The 20,557-nt window shown below is 39.9% G+C and overlaps 1 protein-coding gene across 5 annotated transcripts in view; it reads right to left on the bottom strand.

The window, feature by feature from the left end:
• Window positions 1-20,557, bottom strand: part of ANO6 (anoctamin 6) — a 70,791-nt gene that overhangs the window by 24,916 nt on the left and 25,318 nt on the right. For 3 of the 5 annotated variants that reach the window (XM_032105920.1, XM_032105919.1, XM_032105924.1), the window contains exons 2-6: window positions 19,626-19,702; window positions 10,867-10,995; window positions 2,898-2,963; window positions 975-1,253; window positions 540-653 (exon numbers count right to left, since the gene is read on the bottom strand). In XM_032105920.1, the coding sequence (XP_031961811.1) occupies window positions 540-653; window positions 975-1,253; window positions 2,898-2,963; window positions 10,867-10,995; window positions 19,626-19,702 (665 nt within the window). The remainder of the gene's footprint in view (window positions 1-539; window positions 654-974; window positions 1,254-2,897; window positions 2,964-10,866; window positions 10,996-19,625; window positions 19,703-20,557) is intronic. The other 2 variants (XM_032105921.1, XM_032105922.1) reach the window with 2 other exon arrangements.

The raw sequence follows: 20,557 nt of genomic DNA on the forward strand, positions 1-20,557 counted from the left end.
ACTCTGATATCACCTGTGAGGCATTGGACTGGCTGGGCAGAGTCTTCCTATAGAAACCTGAGTCTCATGCATGTATGTTGCAATGTCTGGGAACTGAGGGAGTGTTTTTCACTGTGCAAGACTTTCACACATCCAAAAATGAGATTTGTAGTCTACGTCTTTATCAACAATGTTGATAGGAATTTTAATATTGGAAAATTTCATACTAATGAAACATTGATTTACAACTGATAATGCAGTGTGTCATGGCAGTCCTCTCAGTCCAGGCACTTTACTGAAATACATTTCACAGAGAATACAACTTTAAGAACTCTCAAGTGAAATATGTTGTTTTCCATTTAGAGAAATGCATTTTTAACCAACAGTGCTTTGGAAGAAAAATCTCTTTAGCCAAAGCGCGTCCTATTCTTCTATGCCGATATAATACCAGTCCAGGAATAAGGCAATGAATAGTGTTTGTATCCTTTGATATAAACCCCTCTAGATATAGTTCAGACCTCTATTTCAAAGTGTATTTTAGCTACAAGCACTGGACTTACATCATGAAGGGGAAATGCTGCTTTGTAGATTCCAGTGTCCAGCAATTTGTTAATGCCAAACTTTTTCACATTATTTTTTGTTGCATATTCCACACGGGACAGGATAAAATGAACCTGAAATTTGAAAAATATTTTTGTGTCTCTTGCAACCTGAAAGTAATGATATACAATCAAGCTATGAAAGAGTAAGCAGTGTAGACAAAATTAATTGCACAGGGTATACAAACCATTCAAATCCCTCCTTTAAATTCAGGTGGAAGAGAAATAGGACAAATGTAAGGAAAGTTTTCCTTCTGGATTGCCCAGGCTATTTAATAAATTAGACAGGACTATTGCATCCTAAACATTTTTAATTTCTTAGGGTGTTTCAGTGAAGGTAATTACACTGATTTGATAAAAGGGATAGTAAATGCTAGAAATACTCCATGGACTTACAATTCGGCTTCTAGTTGCAGGATTGAAAAATGCGTCTTTGTCTTGGATATAGAAGCTGGACAAAAGTTCCTTTTGAAAAGGGGCAGTGAAAAACTCTTGTTCAGGTTTGATGATATTTTCATCCACCCTGAAGAGTCTGCTGAACCAGTTGAAAGCTGACTCTCGGGTTTTCAGGTCATTGTGCTGCAGAGGCAATTTGATGTGCATAACCTCGGCGTACGTGCACAGCACTTCCCAAGGTGCATGCACTTTCAAAAAAATAAGTTTCTCATCCAAAACCTGAGATGAAAGAATATTGAAAATAAGTATGTAAGCAGAGAAATTTTCATCATAACAATTCTTCAAATATCTAGAATTTTCTTTCTCTTTACAGCTCATAGATGACCTACTCAAGGTCGCATTCATTGTCCATCCCAGCAAACATTTCACTGGCTTCTGTAAAAGTGCTGACATGAGGAAACACTCAGGCAGATGAAGGCATTTAAAGGCATATAAAAAAAAGACAGTCAAATGTTCCCTTAATGCTTAATGTTTACATCTCTGCAAAGCATTTTACAAAGCAATTTAAGTGCAACACTTTCCCCATACGAGGTCACTAGGACTCTTAGTACTTGTAGCATGGTAGGGGCAGGCATAGCTCTACAGCTGCCAGTGACTCCCCAGCAGCTCAGTTACAACCCCAGGATGATGGGAGCAGGCTAGACACCCATGGGTGCTCCTGGGCAACAAGAATTCCAAGCTTCCTAGAGAGAATGGAGAGAGGGAAAAGGAAATTAGATGAAACTGCTGAAAAAGACAGCATGGGGAATATTTGCTCCCAGTGGAATGCACCACTATGCAGTGGGAACCCTGACAGCCACTCCTGCCATCTGTCTACACATGGCCTGTAGACCTACTGCTGTCCTGCATTAGTGACTGTCAGCCACATGAAATTTCCTTATGCAGCTCATTGGCTCAGGAACACTGGTCAGGTATCTGATCGAACTGGGGGAAACACCCGGTTTCAAATGTTTTTCAGTCATAGCCACAGCAGAACCATTGAAAACTGCAATATGTAAGTATAGCACCAGGTCTGCAGCAGCCTTCCAGCTGGCAAGCGTTTATTTTCTTATGAATGTGAAGAACCAGACTGCATTCTTGGACATGCAGCAGGAGCCCTCACTGCAGAAATCAAATAAATACTGTGATGCCATAGATTCTGAGTCTAATTTGGGAGGAAGGGGCAAAGTGACCAGTTCTGGAGCTCACTACAGAGTACCAAACAACAACTAATTTAGACTGGAAGTGATTGTCCTGGAGAGGGAAACACAGATGGAGCACTGCAGCCCTGCAGGGTAGGAAAAAAGAAGGGATTCGGAGGGGCTCTAACCCTTCCTGCCAGAGACAGAAGCTCTGGCAGCCAATGTGCATTACCACAGTGCTCTTGAACTGCCTGCAGGCGACATCACAGCCCAAAATATACAAAGCATGATAGTTAGAACCACTTGCACAGTGCCAGGCCTTGCGAGAAGCAGGGTCACATGCAGGAGCCCTGCACTGCTCTTCTGGCAGGGGCGTTCTGCCCCAGACACACACTGGCTTCCCACCTGCACTACACAGCCAGAGTAGGGGAAGCACCTCTCTGCAAGGTACAGACAGTAATTTTTATCTTCCAAGCTCTGAGCAAACATGAGCTATGTAATCTTCCAGCTTAACAGTGTAATCTTCCAGCTTCCCATCTTTTATTTTGCAGGGGAAGAAACAGACATAAAGTTTAAAAAGATTTTGCATCAGATCACAAAGACACCACTAACAGAAGAAAGGTGGGTCTCTTTTTCTTGAGGGGAGAGAAGTCTTACAGTGAATTCATCTATCCAGTTCCCTTAGTCCCACAGGGGCAGCTCTGCTCTCAGAACAGCTGTTCACACAGAGAATAGCACTCACCGACCTCGTCGCTTCTAGTTGCAAGCCATTGTTTATCAGGTTTGATTCATATACTTGTCTCTTCCTCTGTTAAAAGGTATTGAACACTGTAAAACATCTGTTCCAAATTTCACAAATATGTATGCATAGAAAAATGGACTTGCTTCCCAAAGCCATCATTATGTTGCTATCTCTATAGCCCACTTGATAGCTACTGTGGTGATACGTACAGTCCTACCTACTAATTAATCCTGATCAGTTTTTTTATCTGACATGCAATATTGCTCTCAAATGCAATTGTGGAGAACTTACCCTCTTAGTTCCTGGTACTTTACAGAGGTAAAAGTGAGAGTCAGGCTTTGAAAATTTTGAAATCTATCCCTGAAACTGTGATCTCTTTCACTTTTAGTCACTAAGTGAACTACATTAATCTTCCTTTAGAAAGTCTTCATCTCAAGTGCTTTCCATCCAGCAACCTGTAACTTTATGCTTCTTTCACAGTAATCACATGAGTTCACGCAGTGGTTCAAACTGTACAATCCCTCTATATTTTAGTCCATGGATTACATCCCCAAAGGAAGAAGCTGAGAGCTGTAGCACTTGTAGAGTCAGTGGTGCTGTTCCAGGAGCATTCAATGTCCCCAGGAGGACACAACAAGTTTTCCTCAGTAAAGATCAGATTTGTGGATCATTTTAATTACATTTCATAGTTGCCAGCACTTGGCAGGTAGTGAGTTACAAAAAACTTGAAATGTCTTTCCAGTCTTGAATCACCTTCTCCATATAGACAAGCTCCTCCCAAGAAACACAGAAATATCCTCTTTACCCTCAAATACAAAACATATAACTCCATAAGGAATTTATAAGAAATTTTGAAACTTCATGTGAAGCAATCAAATTTAAAAGCTATTTGCACCAACTGGATAGTTCCTCAGTGATCTATTTGTTTATGTGAGTCAAGGGTAGCCAGCTCTCCCTGGCCTACAGACTGCATGTCAAAATATCAGCACAGGTAATGGGGGGCACCTGTAGGCAGCCGGAGCTGGGGGCTCTTCTGTGAGGAGTTTGCTGGAAGAAGATGTCTTTAATGCACTGGGGACTGAGAGCTTTATTCCTGTACCAGGTTAGGCTAGGCCTGCAGTGAGGTTCTTGCAGTGACTTGGGCATACTACTTTCATACTTCTGGATTACCTTCATGCCACTGGCCAATTTCTTGCTGATTATATGTGCTTAAAGGATTTGGCATCTCCCTATGCAGGAACTTAAAGAAAAATGACCCAGTGTTTTTTGTCATGTGGTTCTCTATAGCCATTCTAGCTGCCTTAAGGTCTGTGCACAGGATCCAAACCTGTTGCAACCGTGAAGGACCATAGTCAATGAATGACCCTCTAGATAAAGTCTTAGGAACTTTGATAGGTATGTAGAAAGTGGTCTTCAGGGCTAGAATCAAGGCCCACCCAATCTAGGGGCAAAAGGTGCTTCAGCAAAAGAGTGAAAATCTTCAGAAGTTCCACAGGAACAGGTCAGTTGTATACCGAAATAAGTTTCATCCAGTTCTTCAACATTTAAAGATAGTTGTAAGTCCCCAAAAATGAAAAAGCTGTTTTTCTAAAACTCTAGAAAGTCTTGAAATTATTCATTATAAAACTGAATAACAATATGAACAGCCTACCCCATTTATAGTTTGTTAGTTCTCAGCTGCAGCAGCTGCATGTGACAATGATCTCAGTGGACTAATTTAATATTTTGTTAAAAAGTATTTTTCTTATCTGTTTTGGGTTTTCTGCCTTTTTATTCTGGTGAATATCACCTTCTACTCAAGCTAGGCACAAGAAGAGCCAAATATTTCAAACTGTTTTTTTCTCTCATCAGTACTTATCACCTTTCTCCTTATTCCTTGCTTTTCTCAGCATAAAACCACAAACCCAAACTTTGATAGCACTCTTCATGGAGGGATCTCTCCACATCTCAGTAATTCACTTGGCTGTTGGAGACAGTAAAATGCTCTTTATAATTTTTCATTGTGTATAAATGTGTGTGTAATATAGACATTTATAACGTATACATCTAATTGTCTTCATTATACTGAAAGCTCTAACTTAAAATCACAAATGTGAATGAGTGTTTTCCTTGCAGTAATATATTTCCTTGCATTTTCAATATTTCATAGGTAATAGTGCTCTCCAGTCTCCTTTAAAGCTAAAGGTTTTCAGTCACATTGGCTTCTAAGTAAACTATGTAATGATTTCCTCTGCAATTTTTGTTTTATCAAAACTCAACCCTTTTACCAGTTCATTAATATATGTAGAACACAACACACAGGACTTTGTCACTCTAGTAGTAACTCTTCTGCCATTTCATCCCACCTCTTTGCTTCTTCCGCATTCATGTGGTTCTTTCTGAAGTGAATAATATTCAATCATGAAAATATTTCAATCTGAGTTCTGCTTTTTTTCAGAAAATAAAACAGGCAGGGGGCTAAATACCTGTTCTTTCTAAATAAAAATCTTTTTGCATCACAAAAATAGATGCAGAGCAATTCTCATTTGTAGAAGACTAACGCTATTTTTAAAAAATCTTGTAATCAGATTCCTTCAACAATTTATTATGGCAAGGAGTTCCCAAAATGAATTTTGCCTTTAAAATCTTAGAGGAATGTTGACAATATGAAGGTATCTAATAATGCATGAATTCAAGTAGCAGGAAACAAAGCCTCTGGGAGGCTTTGCTAATTAGGGGCTTTGCTATTTTATAGAAATGATTGAATTATGCGTATAATGATCTATGGAGGAGCCAGACTTTTACCCAGGGGAGTCTGTAGTGGTTTTGCATTGACTGGGGAATACAGTATATAGATATAATGGTTTATTAGGCTGGAAGGTGGAGACCATCCAAAGTTTATTTTAGTATCTGGCATTTTGCTCAGCTGCCTGCAAGGCTAAGTTGCAATAATAAAGTAATCATGGTAATGCTGCTGATCTAAACCTGACATAGGTTTTGATGACTGAATGGCTATTCAATAGACTAAGACACCACAGGATGCATAATCATATACAGTCTTAAGAAAATGAAAGCAGAATGTAAGTAAATGCCAAGTATTACAGGCATGTGGAAGAGTCAGCTTTTGAGAGCTGCTTTTTCACCACAATGCTTTCAATTTCTGGTGATTGTCTTGCCAAGTGGAGGAGATTAACAAGATTGTGGGTCTGGAAATTGGTAGCAGACCAGTAGCATTTTTTCCCCTGTGTTTTGTAAATGGTAGGGAAGACGTGCTTTGATTACAGTGACAGAAGAATGTAAACTCATACCTGTGCTAAGTTTCTTTTGTGCAAAGGGAAAAGTTCCCTACAACAATATCCATGTGGCTTCAGGGGAAAAATCCTAACAAGGAAAGAGAGCTTGAATAGCCTCCTCTGCCTTACCTGACAGTCAACAGACAAATCACAGTCAATAAGAGAAAGAGCATGGGGTCCAAAGCCTCCCCTATGGAAATCAGCTGAAGGGAGTGAAGAGGATCATTGTATCAATATTAGCTGCCTCACGGTTTCTTTGATGGTATTTGGAAGCTTTCCTCAAAGTCCCAGCTGTCAACGTCAGAAAATTAATTGATTGAGCAGCTCTGCTCTGTAAGCTTCTTTCCCTTATGTTTGAAGATGATCATAAAAATGTGAAGCAGAACATACTATAGAGAATAACCCCCAAAAATGCAAACCCAAAGAACTCCAAATACATATTTTCTTGTACACCCTTTGATTTCAAGCCAGCTTCATGGTTTTCTGAAACCTGATCTGTGACCACACAGAACTGGCAATACTGCAGTCTAGCCCTACCCTCAACCATGGCTTCTAGTCACCCTGTTTGGAAAGACCCATTTCTGGTCCTACAAATGTTTGTAGTAACTGCAGAGTAACTCTCTCCTTCTATCTGTCTTCATATTCTTCTGTCATACTTCCTTCCAAAGAAGTAAAATTAAGATTTGTGATTGCCTCAGGAATAGAGGTTTTATTTCAGAGAATTTGTTCTTCAAAACCAAACCATCCAGCTGACATGAAGGCAGGTGTGGGTGCCCTCCTCCCAGTGCCAAAGGTCCCTTCCGTAGTTGTTATCAGACTTCCTGAGTATGTTGGCTGCGTACACCACAGGCATGCAGAACCTGTCATTCTCTACTGCCTCAAATCACTGCAAAAAATGGCACAGAGGTACCCTTTTACCTGTAATCCCAAGTGCTGTTCTCTCACTGCAGCTATGATACATGCTAAGCAGTGAGATAAGTACAATTTGTGTTTGAAAAGTCACCCAAGCTTATTTTTGGTTGTGGTTTTTTTTTTTTTTTTCTCTTTGTGGTTTTATTGTTGTTGGTTATCCAATTTAGACAAGTATAGAGGCAGGAACTGTCCATTGTTTGCTTATGAGAACAAAACTCTCTAGCCCTATTGAAGTTCTCAGTAACACTGTACTTAACCCCAATGAGATGTGTGTAATATTCTCCATGAGTGATAGTTTTCATTCAATTTGGAAAAAAAAAAAAAGAATCTCTGTTTCTGAGAAGTACATATTCCTTCATGGCTGGAAATGAAGATTTTGCCCGCATTCCAATTTAAATTACTGACAATTTTTCTGTTAATATCTGTTGGGGGGAAAATAGATGGACTAAAATGACACTCTGCATTGATTTAATTTGAATTTACCTTTCTGACCCTGATCCTTTGACTTTCAACAAGGACCCCAACAGATAAAACTGGCATTTTGGAGCATTCCTGAAAAGATTGGTGATATTCAAATTCTATTCTGATGGTAAGCTATCCTGACAAATAGGGTACATAAATTGTAGATTTTAGAGACATCCTTTGAGCAAGAATTTCAATTGCTTGCAAGGTAGTTTCAGAAATCTCCTGGCAGTCTCATTTTTGCTAGTGCTTGCAAAATTAATTGTATACCAACTTTAAAAGTTTGAAGTTTGAATTGAGTTGCATATATAAAACTTATCTCCTAACTTTTGAATCTATAAATTACATTAGAAACTTCCACGAGGTTGTCATTTCATTCGTTTGACTTTGTCTCCCCTAAACCAGATTTCAGAAGCAGATGAAAATATGAGAAGTACTGTGGATCTCCAAGAGCTTCATAATCCCATATTTTTATTCCTTCTATCAAATCACATTCATGTTTTTATTCATTTCCTGCTGTCCCCTGAGATATTTTCCCAAGAATATTCCTTATTACTATAAAGTAGTGCTGGACCATTCAGTTACATTTATCCAATTCTTTGGAAAAAGAACAGAAAACCATTCAATTCCAATATAATGATAGTCCCAGGATCTGAGTCTTCTCTAGCTGCAGAAGAACAGGTGGATCTGTGCCCTGCTTCTCTGAATCCAGCAAACTGGATACCAAGGTTGTGGTCTGATTTGCAAATCCTTCTGTCTAAATTCAGTAAGCATTTGGGGACTCCTCCACATTCAGTATCATACAAAACCACCTGCAGCACACAAAACATTTCACTTCAGGAATCTGCAGATGTCCACTAACAATTTGAATTCTGAAGTGACTTCCACGTCATGCACTTGGGTGGGGTGCTGCGTGTGTCAGACAGAATTTGTCCCAGTGACAAATCTCTAGATTTCACAGACCTGTAATGTTGCACACAACCAGTGGAACACTTGCTCCTGACCCCAGTGACATGAGGACATCACCCTATGAGAACAGACTTCACTGAATCTCCTATTCTTTAGTAAGCTGGAGTTTCCAAATTCTGTGCACAATAACGCTCTGGATAATAGTTCTGTAAAACTGTCAGGGAAGTCAAAGAAAGAGTAGCATGGGCAAGGAACCTATTCATGCTTAAAGCACCCTGAATTAAACAAGATACTACTTATAAAATTGGGCATTTTCAATTCATCATTGATCAGACAGTGATGTATGCAGTATTTAAAACTGATTGTAAGTGACAATACTCCTTCTTTTGGTTGCATTTCACCACAAGGGTAGAAGTAATTTGCCTCAGAAAAAATTACAACCAAATAAACAACAGCATCAGTAAAGACAAGTTATCAAGTAGGTTTTATGCCAACACTGATGAAATCTGAGTGTATCTTGGGCTGCACCAACCCCACACTGTTTTTGGAACTGTGGTAGGCCAAAATGTTAATTTCCTTCCTGGAATTCTAAGAATGTAAAGCTGCACCATAAATGTCATCTTAATTTCAATCTCAGATATAAGGTACATGTGTACAGTCCCCCTGTTGCTTCAGCTTCTACTTATCCATGGAAATACTGGTTTTGGCTTCCTTCTGACTAATCCATATCACCCCAGTCTCGTGTGTCACTCTCCTGGCCACACTTCTGTCCATACAGGCTTTGTTGGCCACTTTGCTGTCAGGCTGTACAGCTGGCTCTTGTTCAGCTTGCTCTCCATGTAGACCTCCAGGGCCTCTTCCACAGAACTGTTCCCCAGCTGCTCAGTCTTCCCCTTATCTGGTCATCTGTCTAATATGTCCTTGTCCTCGCATTTGTTGCGTGTAGGTAGATTGCTTCCTCTTCCTCAGCACACCACAGAGTCAATGTGGCTGCAGATCTTTGTGGGACTAAGACCTTTGAAAGGAAAGGTTTTTCGCAAGCACCTACCCACAATCTCCTGGTCTAACTATTCATGGTTTCATTCTGGCTAATGTCTTAACATTAATGCTGCACTCAAAATACTACCCCATTGCTCACATTTAATTTCCATCACTACTTAGAAAAGATGCTCATTATATTTTTAATATATTTGGGAAATGGCCAAGTATTAAAAACATAAATGTAAAATGCTAATTGATAAAAACAATTCTTTCCAAAGGGGCAGCTTTTTAATCTAATTACTTCTTTCAATTAGTTTTTATTGCTGATCCTGTGATCATGTGTAATACAACATCCACCCACGGCAGGACTCCCTCAAACCCTTCTAACAACATTCCTTATGGCTGTCCTGTTAATGCCAACAACAACACTGTGTAATGAGTATCAACCAACTTAGCTACAGGCTCTTTTACTCCTACTCTTCTATTTCCTAACTGCAAATTAATATTTGTATATGAGTTTCTCTCAGTGATATCTTTGTCCCTGCCTGTGTCTACCAGAGGCTGCTGCTAGAACATGGATTGTTGCTAAATCAGAGAAGGATGTGGGTGGGTGGGGGAGTGCAGATGCCAAGGGAACGACAACCTCCCGGACGCTTATTTCTCAGACAGTTCAATGGCATGGCTGAGCTTGTTTTCATGACCATGCGTGCCGTCATGAAGGTAGTCCTCCAATGGAACTGATGAAATGATTAAAAGATAATAGTTTAAAAAAGTCTACTATTGTGCTTCATTGCTTAGGAGCTACAGAGCTATGGATGCTAAGGAGCATCAAGAAGTCACTGGCTTGAGTCAAAAACTTTTTGCAAGGTCTCTAACAAGGGTGAAAGTGTTGAAGTGTCAAGGGAAAGGATTGTACAGGGAGAAATTCTGGTGGCAGATGTACAATTATTTCCCATAAACAACTTAGTAATCAGAAGTCAGAAGAATGTCAGCAGCTGTGTTCATAACTGTGATCTGAAGCAACTGGTCAGCTGTCTTCTTTGGGTTCCTCTGAATACTTTGATTTTATTACCAAAGTCCATTAGGGGCCTAACTGAGTCACTGTAGGTAGAGAAAATTGCCCCGCTGTGAAGATCTTGGTGTCTAATTTTAACCTGACACTGGCATTTTCCTGCTCTCATCTTCTGAAGGGCGGCCTCCCAGGAAGATGCTCTGAGGTCACCAGGCACACTGACAGACATGATGTGCAGTGCTCTGCCCATTTAGACAGCAATCTTCTGGCTCGAGCCCTGTTCCCTGCTCAGTTTGATGGGCTTCAGTCTCCCAGCTCCCCAGAGTACTCTGAGGATGGGGCAAAGCAATTGCTGTTCTGCGAGAGGGCACTTTCCTTTCTATCTTCATCTCTAACACCCAATATATGAAAAAAAACTTACCTTTTGCTTTTTACGATTACTCCTCTTATGAGTCATTTTTTTACTTTCATCTTCATACACCAAAACAAAGTCAATTCTTCGCTGCCCATCTTTGAAGAACAAGGAGTCAGGCTTGTCATCAAAATCCACCTGAAAGGCAGGTGGCATAGGTTAATATGAAGATCTTTACTCACTAGTTCCTTACTTACTTCCTGTTACACAGTGTTTCAGTGAACATAGAAATTCGACATATATCAGTCTTGTGTAAGAGGAAGCCCAAAATGACAAAGTTGCACAGAATAGAATGAAGAAAAAAAAATTATCCAGAGGAATTTGTCAGGTCTCTGCATGACATCAAATCAACAGAACTTTGACCTAATTTTTTTCTTTAAAAATGGTACATTAGCTTTTCATAATGAAAGAAGCATTGGGATGCAGCACCAGTACCAAATATTGCAACTGTCTGGTAATTTGTACGCCATCATGGACATATCATTAGATAGTTTGTCTACAAGATTGTAGTTGCCTGATGGGAGTCTCAGAATTAGTACATTCCCATCTGTTCCCTTACCTGCAGAATTTTAAGCATCTCTGCAATCTCTGCAATTACTAAACAAAACAAAACAAAACAAAAAGCAGCAGTTTCATGCATGCTTATACCTCAACCCACCACTGCCAAGAGAACAAAGAACATGGTCAGACCAGAGACGGGATCTCCAAACAGACACATATTATGCAGATTTATTTCTCATTTTATCTGCAACATCTCAGCAAGCAAAAAACACACTGTTGTGTTCCACACATCCATCATGTTATAATAGATGCCAAAATCAAAAGTTTTAATATATCCATAAGCCATTATCTAGTCCCTGGAGGAAAGTAGGATAGATTGTCATATCCATTAATAACATCTTAATGTGTTATTTCATGCGTGAAATGATACAGACAGATTGGTGACAGGGAAACTTGAATGCTTGAATAATGATTTTGCAATTTCTTAGAGTACTCGGAGGGCAATATCAAACATTAACAACCCCCTCCTTTCAGGTAATATACAGCTGTAATGGTATCAGAATCATGCTAGGTGATGAGCACCAACCTCGCAGGTACTTGGCCAAATGGGTCCATGCTGTTAATGGAGGCAGTGCTACTGAAGTTGACAGATACCAAACCCCTGAAGTGGCACTCAGAATGGCATTAGGGACAATAAGATCTCCAAAGCTGGCAAGGCTCCCACACAGAACTGCAGAGGAGCCTTGGCCTCCAGCTGACTGGGCATGGAGGGTAGCCAAAACAGGATCAGGTCAAGGAAAATGAGACAGACCAATCTCTTGCATTTGATGTGGATGGATGTAGAAAAGATTCCCAGATGTCCCATCCCTGGAATTTCCCTGTCAGTTCAGACCAAATTTTGTAAGACATGTCAGATCAGGTTTTGGAGTTCTGGGATGTCTGGTCCACAGAAAGGCCATGGAAATGTGGTTATGGTGTAAGAAACCCCTGAAGTGCAGACTGAAATGGTTATTCTTCAACTGTGAAGAACTGAGAAGAATGTCAGCCTTCAGTCGGGAGCACCCAAGTCCCAGGGAGCATACAGTGTTTAGGAACCACGTGTCAGTTTTTCCAAAACAAACTTTCTCATGGTTTTTTTCCAAAACCTCTCCCTGTAGATTATTTTGTTACTGTGTATTGGCTGAACCAAAACAGGCAACCAAGATGTCTCCCCATAATTATGACAAAATTTCCATATTTTAAATAAACTCAGGGGAGTTTAAACTCACCTTTTTTTTACGTTGCATATGCAAAGGCTAGGACCTGCTGCAAAGAGGTCCTGTTGACTTAGTTGCTTCAAAAGTTGGAGCAGATTCTTGAATAGAACAGTTTTCTTTGAATGCCACCTGCGTGCCGGGGTTTGTGACCAACCTGACAGCAAGCAGCTGCTGACACGCACACATACACAAATATATATATATACTGACATATGGCCAGTAGACACACATTCTGTATGTTAGTTTCACAGCCTGGGCTACAATTTAGAGGCTACCTAGGCAGCCACCAAATCAACATACAATTGCATACTGTGAATAAAGTTTTAGGAAAAAAAATGCATTCAGTTTCCAGATGACATCACCAGACCACAATGACACTGAGTATCTCTATCAGCCAAAGCAAGTCACAGGTGTGAACTTCTAAATTCATGAGAGATGAAGTTGGCATAGCCCCATCAAGAAATCAGAATTGGCCCTGACAAGCTTTCCTCCTGCTGAGGACTAGTCATGGGTGTAAAACACAGCCCTGCTGCTATCATTTCCAGTCTCATTTAAAACATAACCACGATGATTTAATGTTGACAAGATTCCCTATTGGGAGGAAAACACCAACAACAGCCAACAGCCCCTGTTGGGAGACAGCTTGAGAGGTGCTGGAGCAGCAGCAGAAGGGAGGTGTGGAGCACGGAGCCCAGCAGGCACAGAGCCTGGCCTGGGAGCTGCTGCTCTCTTCTGGGAGCCCAGCGGGCTCTGTCATGTCACAAGCTACAATGGCTTCGTGTTGCAATGCTGGAAACACAGAGACCAAGTCTTGTGGTAATGAATACCAGGGGGAAGGGTTGCCACTACGTAAACCAGAAGTTTTTTTAATTGGGCTTTTTCCTCTTTGGAATCTTAGAAACATCATTATAACTTCTGCTTAAAAACACACTGTTTAGTTGTGAAAGTGAAGGACTTGAAAGCATAAAAGTAGTAATAGCTTTAACTCTTCTTCGCTACAGCTTTTAGCACTTTTTCTGATATGACCTGTTCTCAGGATAGAGAAGAAAGACATGGGAAAGAGCAAACATCAAATCAAGTTTTAATACAAGATGATTTGATCATAAGTCATGCTTGCATAATTTCACTGAATAATTTTCCTTTAAATGTAGTATTTTTAAGCTTAAAAAAGCTATGATAACTGGATTACCAATAATAATTTATTATATTAAAAACTACATATATTACAATAGTTATAAAATATTTATAAAATAAAATCTGCCTGTTAACCAGCATTCTGATGAATTTACTTACATATGTGTTGTCATTCACAGGTGTGTATAACTGTTACTGTATACATACACCTTTCTCTCTCGCTCTCACACACACACTATGCACATATAAATTGAATATAGCTGAAAGATTAATAAATATTGAACTGCATGAATCCAGATACACAGAAGTTCATACCTATGCAGCTAACTTCTTACATGTAATCTCCACTGCTTTTAATCACAAGGACGCTGTTCAAGTGACCTTTCCATTGACACTTTATATATCAATAAGATAATAAAGAATTAACTCATTAAGCCTGAATCCTTAAGAGATCAAGACCTACACAAATAGATTGTTATGTAGCATTAAATATTGCTCAATTAAAATTAAGAAGTAAAATGCAAAAGAGAAGGTAATAGCCAAGTTTCCAACAGCCACATTAACTAACGTGGTGTATTTTGTAATCCCTACTGGATAGCTGGTAATGAAAAATCATGTATTATTCAACATAACTACCCAGGGAAAAACACGACTGGAAACCAAAAAGATGTGGTATACTTTGAAGTTAGCAATTCCTTTGAGACAAGGTTTGTTTTGGTTTTTTTTTAATATGTAATATTATTTGACAGTTTTACAAATGTTACTATCATACCAATGCACACAGGCTTGCGTGCATAGACACATAAATTAACGGGCTGAAATTTCAATACATAATTTTTTAAAGTATCAGTAGCAAATGATAACCCCAAATAATGAACAGGCCCATTGATACCTCTTCGTTTTGGAAGAAATGAACACAGGTCTATTTACTGCACTATCTAATTTTTTTAGCCTTGGCATAATCACATTTTTAAGTACTGATGAGGCAATCAGTTGCGTACTCTAATGTTTTAATAATACCCTAATGAACAGCAGGTTAATATTGATTAACACCATTAATAAATAAAAATTATAATATATATAGCTGTGAAATACTAATTATACTTAGCACATAATCTGCAGCCTTTCATAACTCTCCAAGTGCTGCACAACCAACTGCTTGCCTACCGGTGGGAAACAGGGAACTATTAGTTGCTTTATTAACAGAAGGAATTTCAGGGAGAGAAGGACCTGGCCATGAATAAAGTTTTTTGCAATGCTGAGGTTACACTTACATGGGCTAGCCTAGAGGCAGCATGGCTACATCCATGTGGTGTACCTCTGTGTTTCAGTTCAGAACAGGTCAGATCAGGTGAGCACCAGAGGCTCTTCACTCCAGGGAACGAGACTGGAGGAGCCTGCGGTAACAAAAAGCCCAGAAATGTCTGTAATGCAGACACCACCTCCTCAGCACCAAATGCCTTTTTCATAGAAAAACTGCTCAGGCCTTCACTGCCAGCAGATGTACACACGGGCTGTGGAATCCTGCAGGAGCTGGGAAGTGCTGCACTTATGTAGTCACACTGAAGGTGCTGGTCATAAGCAGTCCTCTGCCATGCACTCCCCTTCCTTTACACACAGTATCTTCCTATTCCCTGAGCGTGTCCCCCTGTGGCCACCTCGGCAGAGGAATAAGGAGCTTCCTGCACTCTGGTAATCCAGCACAAGCCATCACCAGCCAACTGCACTGGCTCTCCCAGGCCCTGGGACACAGCAGCACTTCGAAAAGAGTCAAGAGGGACACAGAGATAAGCTTGCCCCAGCACACAAGGCTGAGGGAACTGGTTTGGCTTCAAATGCCCACATCATGGAGGGCCCCCTCAACCCCTTGATTCAGAGCTCCTCAATAGGGAGACTTCTGTGTGCCCCTCCACACATATAACCAGGCTTGCTGGTGTCCAAAGGGAGCTGCTGTGTCTCACTCTTGAGAGCTGCTCCTGTAGTCATGGCTACATGTGATGTCTGCAGTAGATTAAAGGAGAACACGAAGGCAGAAAGCTCCTTCAACAACAGCAATGTTCCAGGGAGGAAAAATGGTTGCATTGCCAAGAAACCTGCCTCACTTTTCCAGGCTTCACTAGGCATGATATAGTTAAGCATTCAGTGCTGATAATGGTGGGAAGGGCAGCACTGAGACAAGCACGAAGAAAAATATGTGTGCAGGAATTGCAGCTATTTATTGTTTACTATACTCTGAACAAGCACAGTATTGTAAACTGGATTTTTAAAATAACAAGAGATTCTGCAGGAATGGTTTATTTAACTGGAAAGATAAAAGTGCTTTATTTTGCCTGCAAGAGCCTTTGGTGTGACTGTCAATAGCACCAAATGTAATCATCACTGGAGGGATAAACTTCTTGTCTGCAACCTCACATAATTTTCAGATCTGCTTCAAAATATCTTTCCTGCAGCATGCCAGGGAATAAATCAGTACTGGGAAAGAAGAGAGCAGAGCAGAGCTTGTGTAACATTGCCTCTGCTGATAGGCACCTGCAAAAAATCCTCCCACTGGGGCACAGAGACAGGCACATGGGGGATTTGCAGGTTGCCCTTCAGATGTGGGTTTTACAAAGGGGAAAATTTCAGAGTGCCTAATTAGGAGCACAGTTATTTCTCTCTACCTGCCTCGGGAAACTTTAAAACAAGGAAATAAAAAGAAAACAAACTGTATTACCGGGGTATCAGGAAACATAATTATTTATAAAGGACTTTGAGATCATCTGAAGAAAATGTTACAGAAATAACAAGTTCTTCTTACTCTCACAGCCATTTAAAAAGACTTTTTATTGCTTTAGGTTCTGAGCAACCAGTAGAGACAACTTTCTGACATTAAGACCAACACAAGCATTTATTTCTGGATGATATTTATATATATAATATATAAGATAGTACTGGAAGATGTAAGTTTATTTGCATATTGCATAATAATGTTGGTCTGTCTCCAGAGGGCCATAAAACTGTTGTGCCTTTAACATTTTCCTGTATTACTCATATTTGTTAATAACAACAGAGGACTGTTTCAGTTCTCTTTTTACCAATAATGCGAATATTAGCAAGTACTTAATCAGAAAAAGGGATTTTTTTTACTTTTCTCAACATACAAAGGAATTTTAGCTACGTAACAAACTGAAATAAACGGAGACTAAAGACAAGTAGAAAAAATACGGGGTGTCATTACAGTCATGCGTTTCTGTCAGCAGAAAGCAGCTGGTAACTGGCCAGGCATTGGGATGCCTTGTCCCCTGAGCTAAGTTTGGACCAGACACCCACTTGACTTCCTGTCTGAGCGTCAGGTCGCTGCTGGCTGCAGGAGGAATTCCAGTCACTCCTGATTAGAGAGAGACCAAACGGCCTCACTTTTAAAGAAAATGAAGAAAGTGCTCACTGAAAACCTGCTTTTCAGCAACTCCCATCTTTCTTGGGATGCAAGAGCTAGGAAATTCACTCTTTTAACTTCCCAGAAGCCTTCTTGCTGAAGAAATTTTATGTGAGGGGCAGCAGTAATAGAAAGTTTGAAGAAGTTAACCTCCTCTCTGCAGATATTCGCTCTCAAAAAAACCTTATTGTTACATGCAAATTCAAATTATCTACCAATAAAGCAGATAAGCTGCAAAATGAAACATGAGCTGGAAAAAGCTTGAATTAATGCTGTCTGTGCAGTTTTGTCTTCCTTGTACAAGTTGTGTATGATACATGATTAAATTGTAGCATCACATGCCATATTTCTATGCTCCTTGTAGTTACGGAATACTCCTTATTATCTTCTTTATTTAATGTCTTTTTTTGTTTCCTTGGTGGGTTTTTTTTGTTTGTTTGTTTGGTTTTTTTTTCTTGTTACACTTCATCTAAATAGCTCAAAAGCTTAAAATAGGGATTTCCTTCTGACTATGCCTTTGGTATTCTCCTCATAGAATCTCGATGTTCTGCAAATCTTGTGAAATTTAATTTTAAAAGATCCCCCAGGAGAGAAAGTAACGGTATAACTCTGATTTTAATGGTGATCACATAAGGCATCTAAACATCTATGCCAAAACCTGTTCACTGTCTCCTAAATTTGGAGTTACAGCTTTATACACCAGGACAGCGACATCTTTTCAGAGAGCTCAGCAATTGTCTCTATTCGAAGAGCAATAGAAGGTCCATATGTCACTCTCCTGAGCTAATGCAAACAGTGCCATGGATGTTCTCCTTTGGCACTCGGGAAAAAAAAAGCTTGCTGTCACTTTACAAGTCTTGCACAGAAATCCTATAGCACAGGTTGTCCAATTATCTAGGACCAAACTCAGTTTTTCTAGTGGTAAGAGCCTTTCATTCCTTTGCAGCAATTTCCTGCCACATTTAAAGCTTGCTGAACTACCACAAACAATACCTTCACAGATTTTGGGCTTTTTGGAGATAATTGTCCTATTCATGTGCCAAATGAGGCAGGGATCTTGTGGCGAACTCAGCATATGATCCTGCAATTATAGAAAGCACCATAAGAAGAACAGGACTGCTTCTATTAGCCAATAATTTATTTAGTTTTGACTGCTCAGAACAACTTGCAAAATCAAATCAAATTTCCAGAACACTTCCGACTGCAATGCATAATCTAAGTTTAGACAAAAAGACGCAGTACTTCCTTCTATTCAACCATTCCAGGTTAGGCTTCCTCTTCAGTTTCTGTTTCTAGATACAGTTAGCCCTAATTCATTTAGCAGGCAGGTTCAGTAGATCTCAATTTTATCTTTCTGGCTCCTCCAACCCGCTGAAATATCTAGTGATCAACAAGGAGGACTTGACACAGAAGGAGTAGGGCAAAGATGCTGCCAAAACTGAGAAGAAACTACAATTGCTGGTAAACATGAGTAACCAAAAATAAAAATTTATTCTGACCACCTATTTTCAGAAGAAATAAAAATAAATTCTACCAAGACTACTCAGAGGAAACTGCTCTAACTACAAGGCATATGACATTCCAGCTATTTTGATGCTATTTCACTTCACAGAAATACATAAAAATATTCAATGAGCCACAAGGAGACTCCAAGAAGGGTTTCTATAACATCCAAGTCTGGGCACTCAGTTGGGAGATGGAAGCTCTTGATTGCACCTCATGCTTCAAAAGTGTTTAAACAGCTTCAAATGAACACACTTCTGCAAAACACAGGGGCGGGGGAGGTGAGAGTGTCTCCCTCCCAGAAGAAAACTCATTTCCGGTTACTTTGGGTATTGGTTTCCTATGAGATCTGAGACAGGCGTTCTTGAGCTAGAGCCAGCAGCCCATTAGCTGCAGAAAATCTTAGGTGAGATGGGAACCTTGAACTTTGGACAAAGGGAACAGGCACCTCTAGGTCTTTTTCCTTCTTGTCAGTTCAGTCTCTGGAGTAAGGAATTTCTTGGTGTCTCCAAGCTTTCTGTAAAAATGAATCCTGAACTCACACGTCAGTGTACTAATACTTGGGTGTATATGAATTTACAGGGTATGTGTATTTATGTGTAGGGTGTGTTCAGAACTAATTATTCTTGTACACACACAGAGAAGTCCTATACATTTATGAACAAAATTACATAGAGAGGGGAGGTCTATGTGTTTGTATCAGTTCATAGTGAGTTTGTATTGGTCACTTGTAACTGAGTCGAGTGCCTGTGACAACCTGCGCTTTCAGATCTGAGTCAATGACTTCAGGTACTTTTAGGGAAATGGGGATAACAGCAACTCAGATTTAATCACACAGATGAACTACATGTGCTGCAAATGCAAAGGAATGCTAGTCTTCTGGAGCAGCTACTGGGCTGTTGCATATCTACAAGAGAAAATTTTACAGGTAGTCACAGTTAAAGTAAACAGGTACCCACCCATTCAGGAGTATGAAGGCTTTGCTGCTCCGGCACAGTTCCGTAAGTAGGAATAATCACCTGGTTCAGTTCCAAGACTAAAATGAAACATAAAAAATTAAAACAATTTAGCATTTTTTGTGGTATGGGTTTTTTATGGGGTTATTGTTTTTATTTTTTTTAATTAATGCTTTGTGGAGAAGCCAATTTTTTGCATGTATTTAGTGTCTCAGAAATGGAACAATTGTGTCTCGCACTTCAGCTACAATCAGCAGGTGGCAAGAGAGTGAAACAGCAGGATGACAAGGTAATGCTAGGAGAGCATTCTGATGGTGATGCATCCCTACAGTGATGCAAACAGCATCCCTTTACTAGTATTTTTCTAGTTATTTAGTGTTTCAGAAACTCTATGGACATTGAGGCAGAAGTTCATTTTTTAATGAATAAAGGTACCAGAACTGGCTCCAGCCACACAAATAATCCTGGCTCATGCTGGCTGTACTTGTCAGGCAAGAACAAACAACAGTAGCAAAGAATTCTTCACAAGGCTTGGAATGGGTGTCATACAGGCAGGGATACTGTAACATTCTCTCAATAACACATAACCTAAAAACACAACTACTACTTCAGTGTGTATTGATGCCTCAGCTACTTCTCACCCATTTCAACACCTGTTAAAAATGCACAACCTGTGAACTGAGTTGGTTTCCTGAAAATACAACATAAACTAAAAATGACCTTGTCAAATATGGTACTGCATGAAGCCATTATCAAGCACACTGGGAATACTGGCTACCAAATCAAGCACCAGACAACACATAAGTTCATCCTAATAAAGCTACTGGAAATAAGTTACAGAAGCTCTACAATTGCTGCAAGGTATTTGGTTTTGTTTCTCCACAACTATTTTTGTGTCTTAAGAAGAAGTCAGATAACATCCTGAGGCTGAAGAT

This window comes from Corvus moneduloides, chromosome 4 (genome assembly GCF_009650955.1).
Source record: "Corvus moneduloides isolate bCorMon1 chromosome 4, bCorMon1.pri, whole genome shotgun sequence".
Lineage (NCBI taxonomy): Eukaryota > Metazoa > Chordata > Aves > Passeriformes > Corvidae > Corvus > Corvus moneduloides.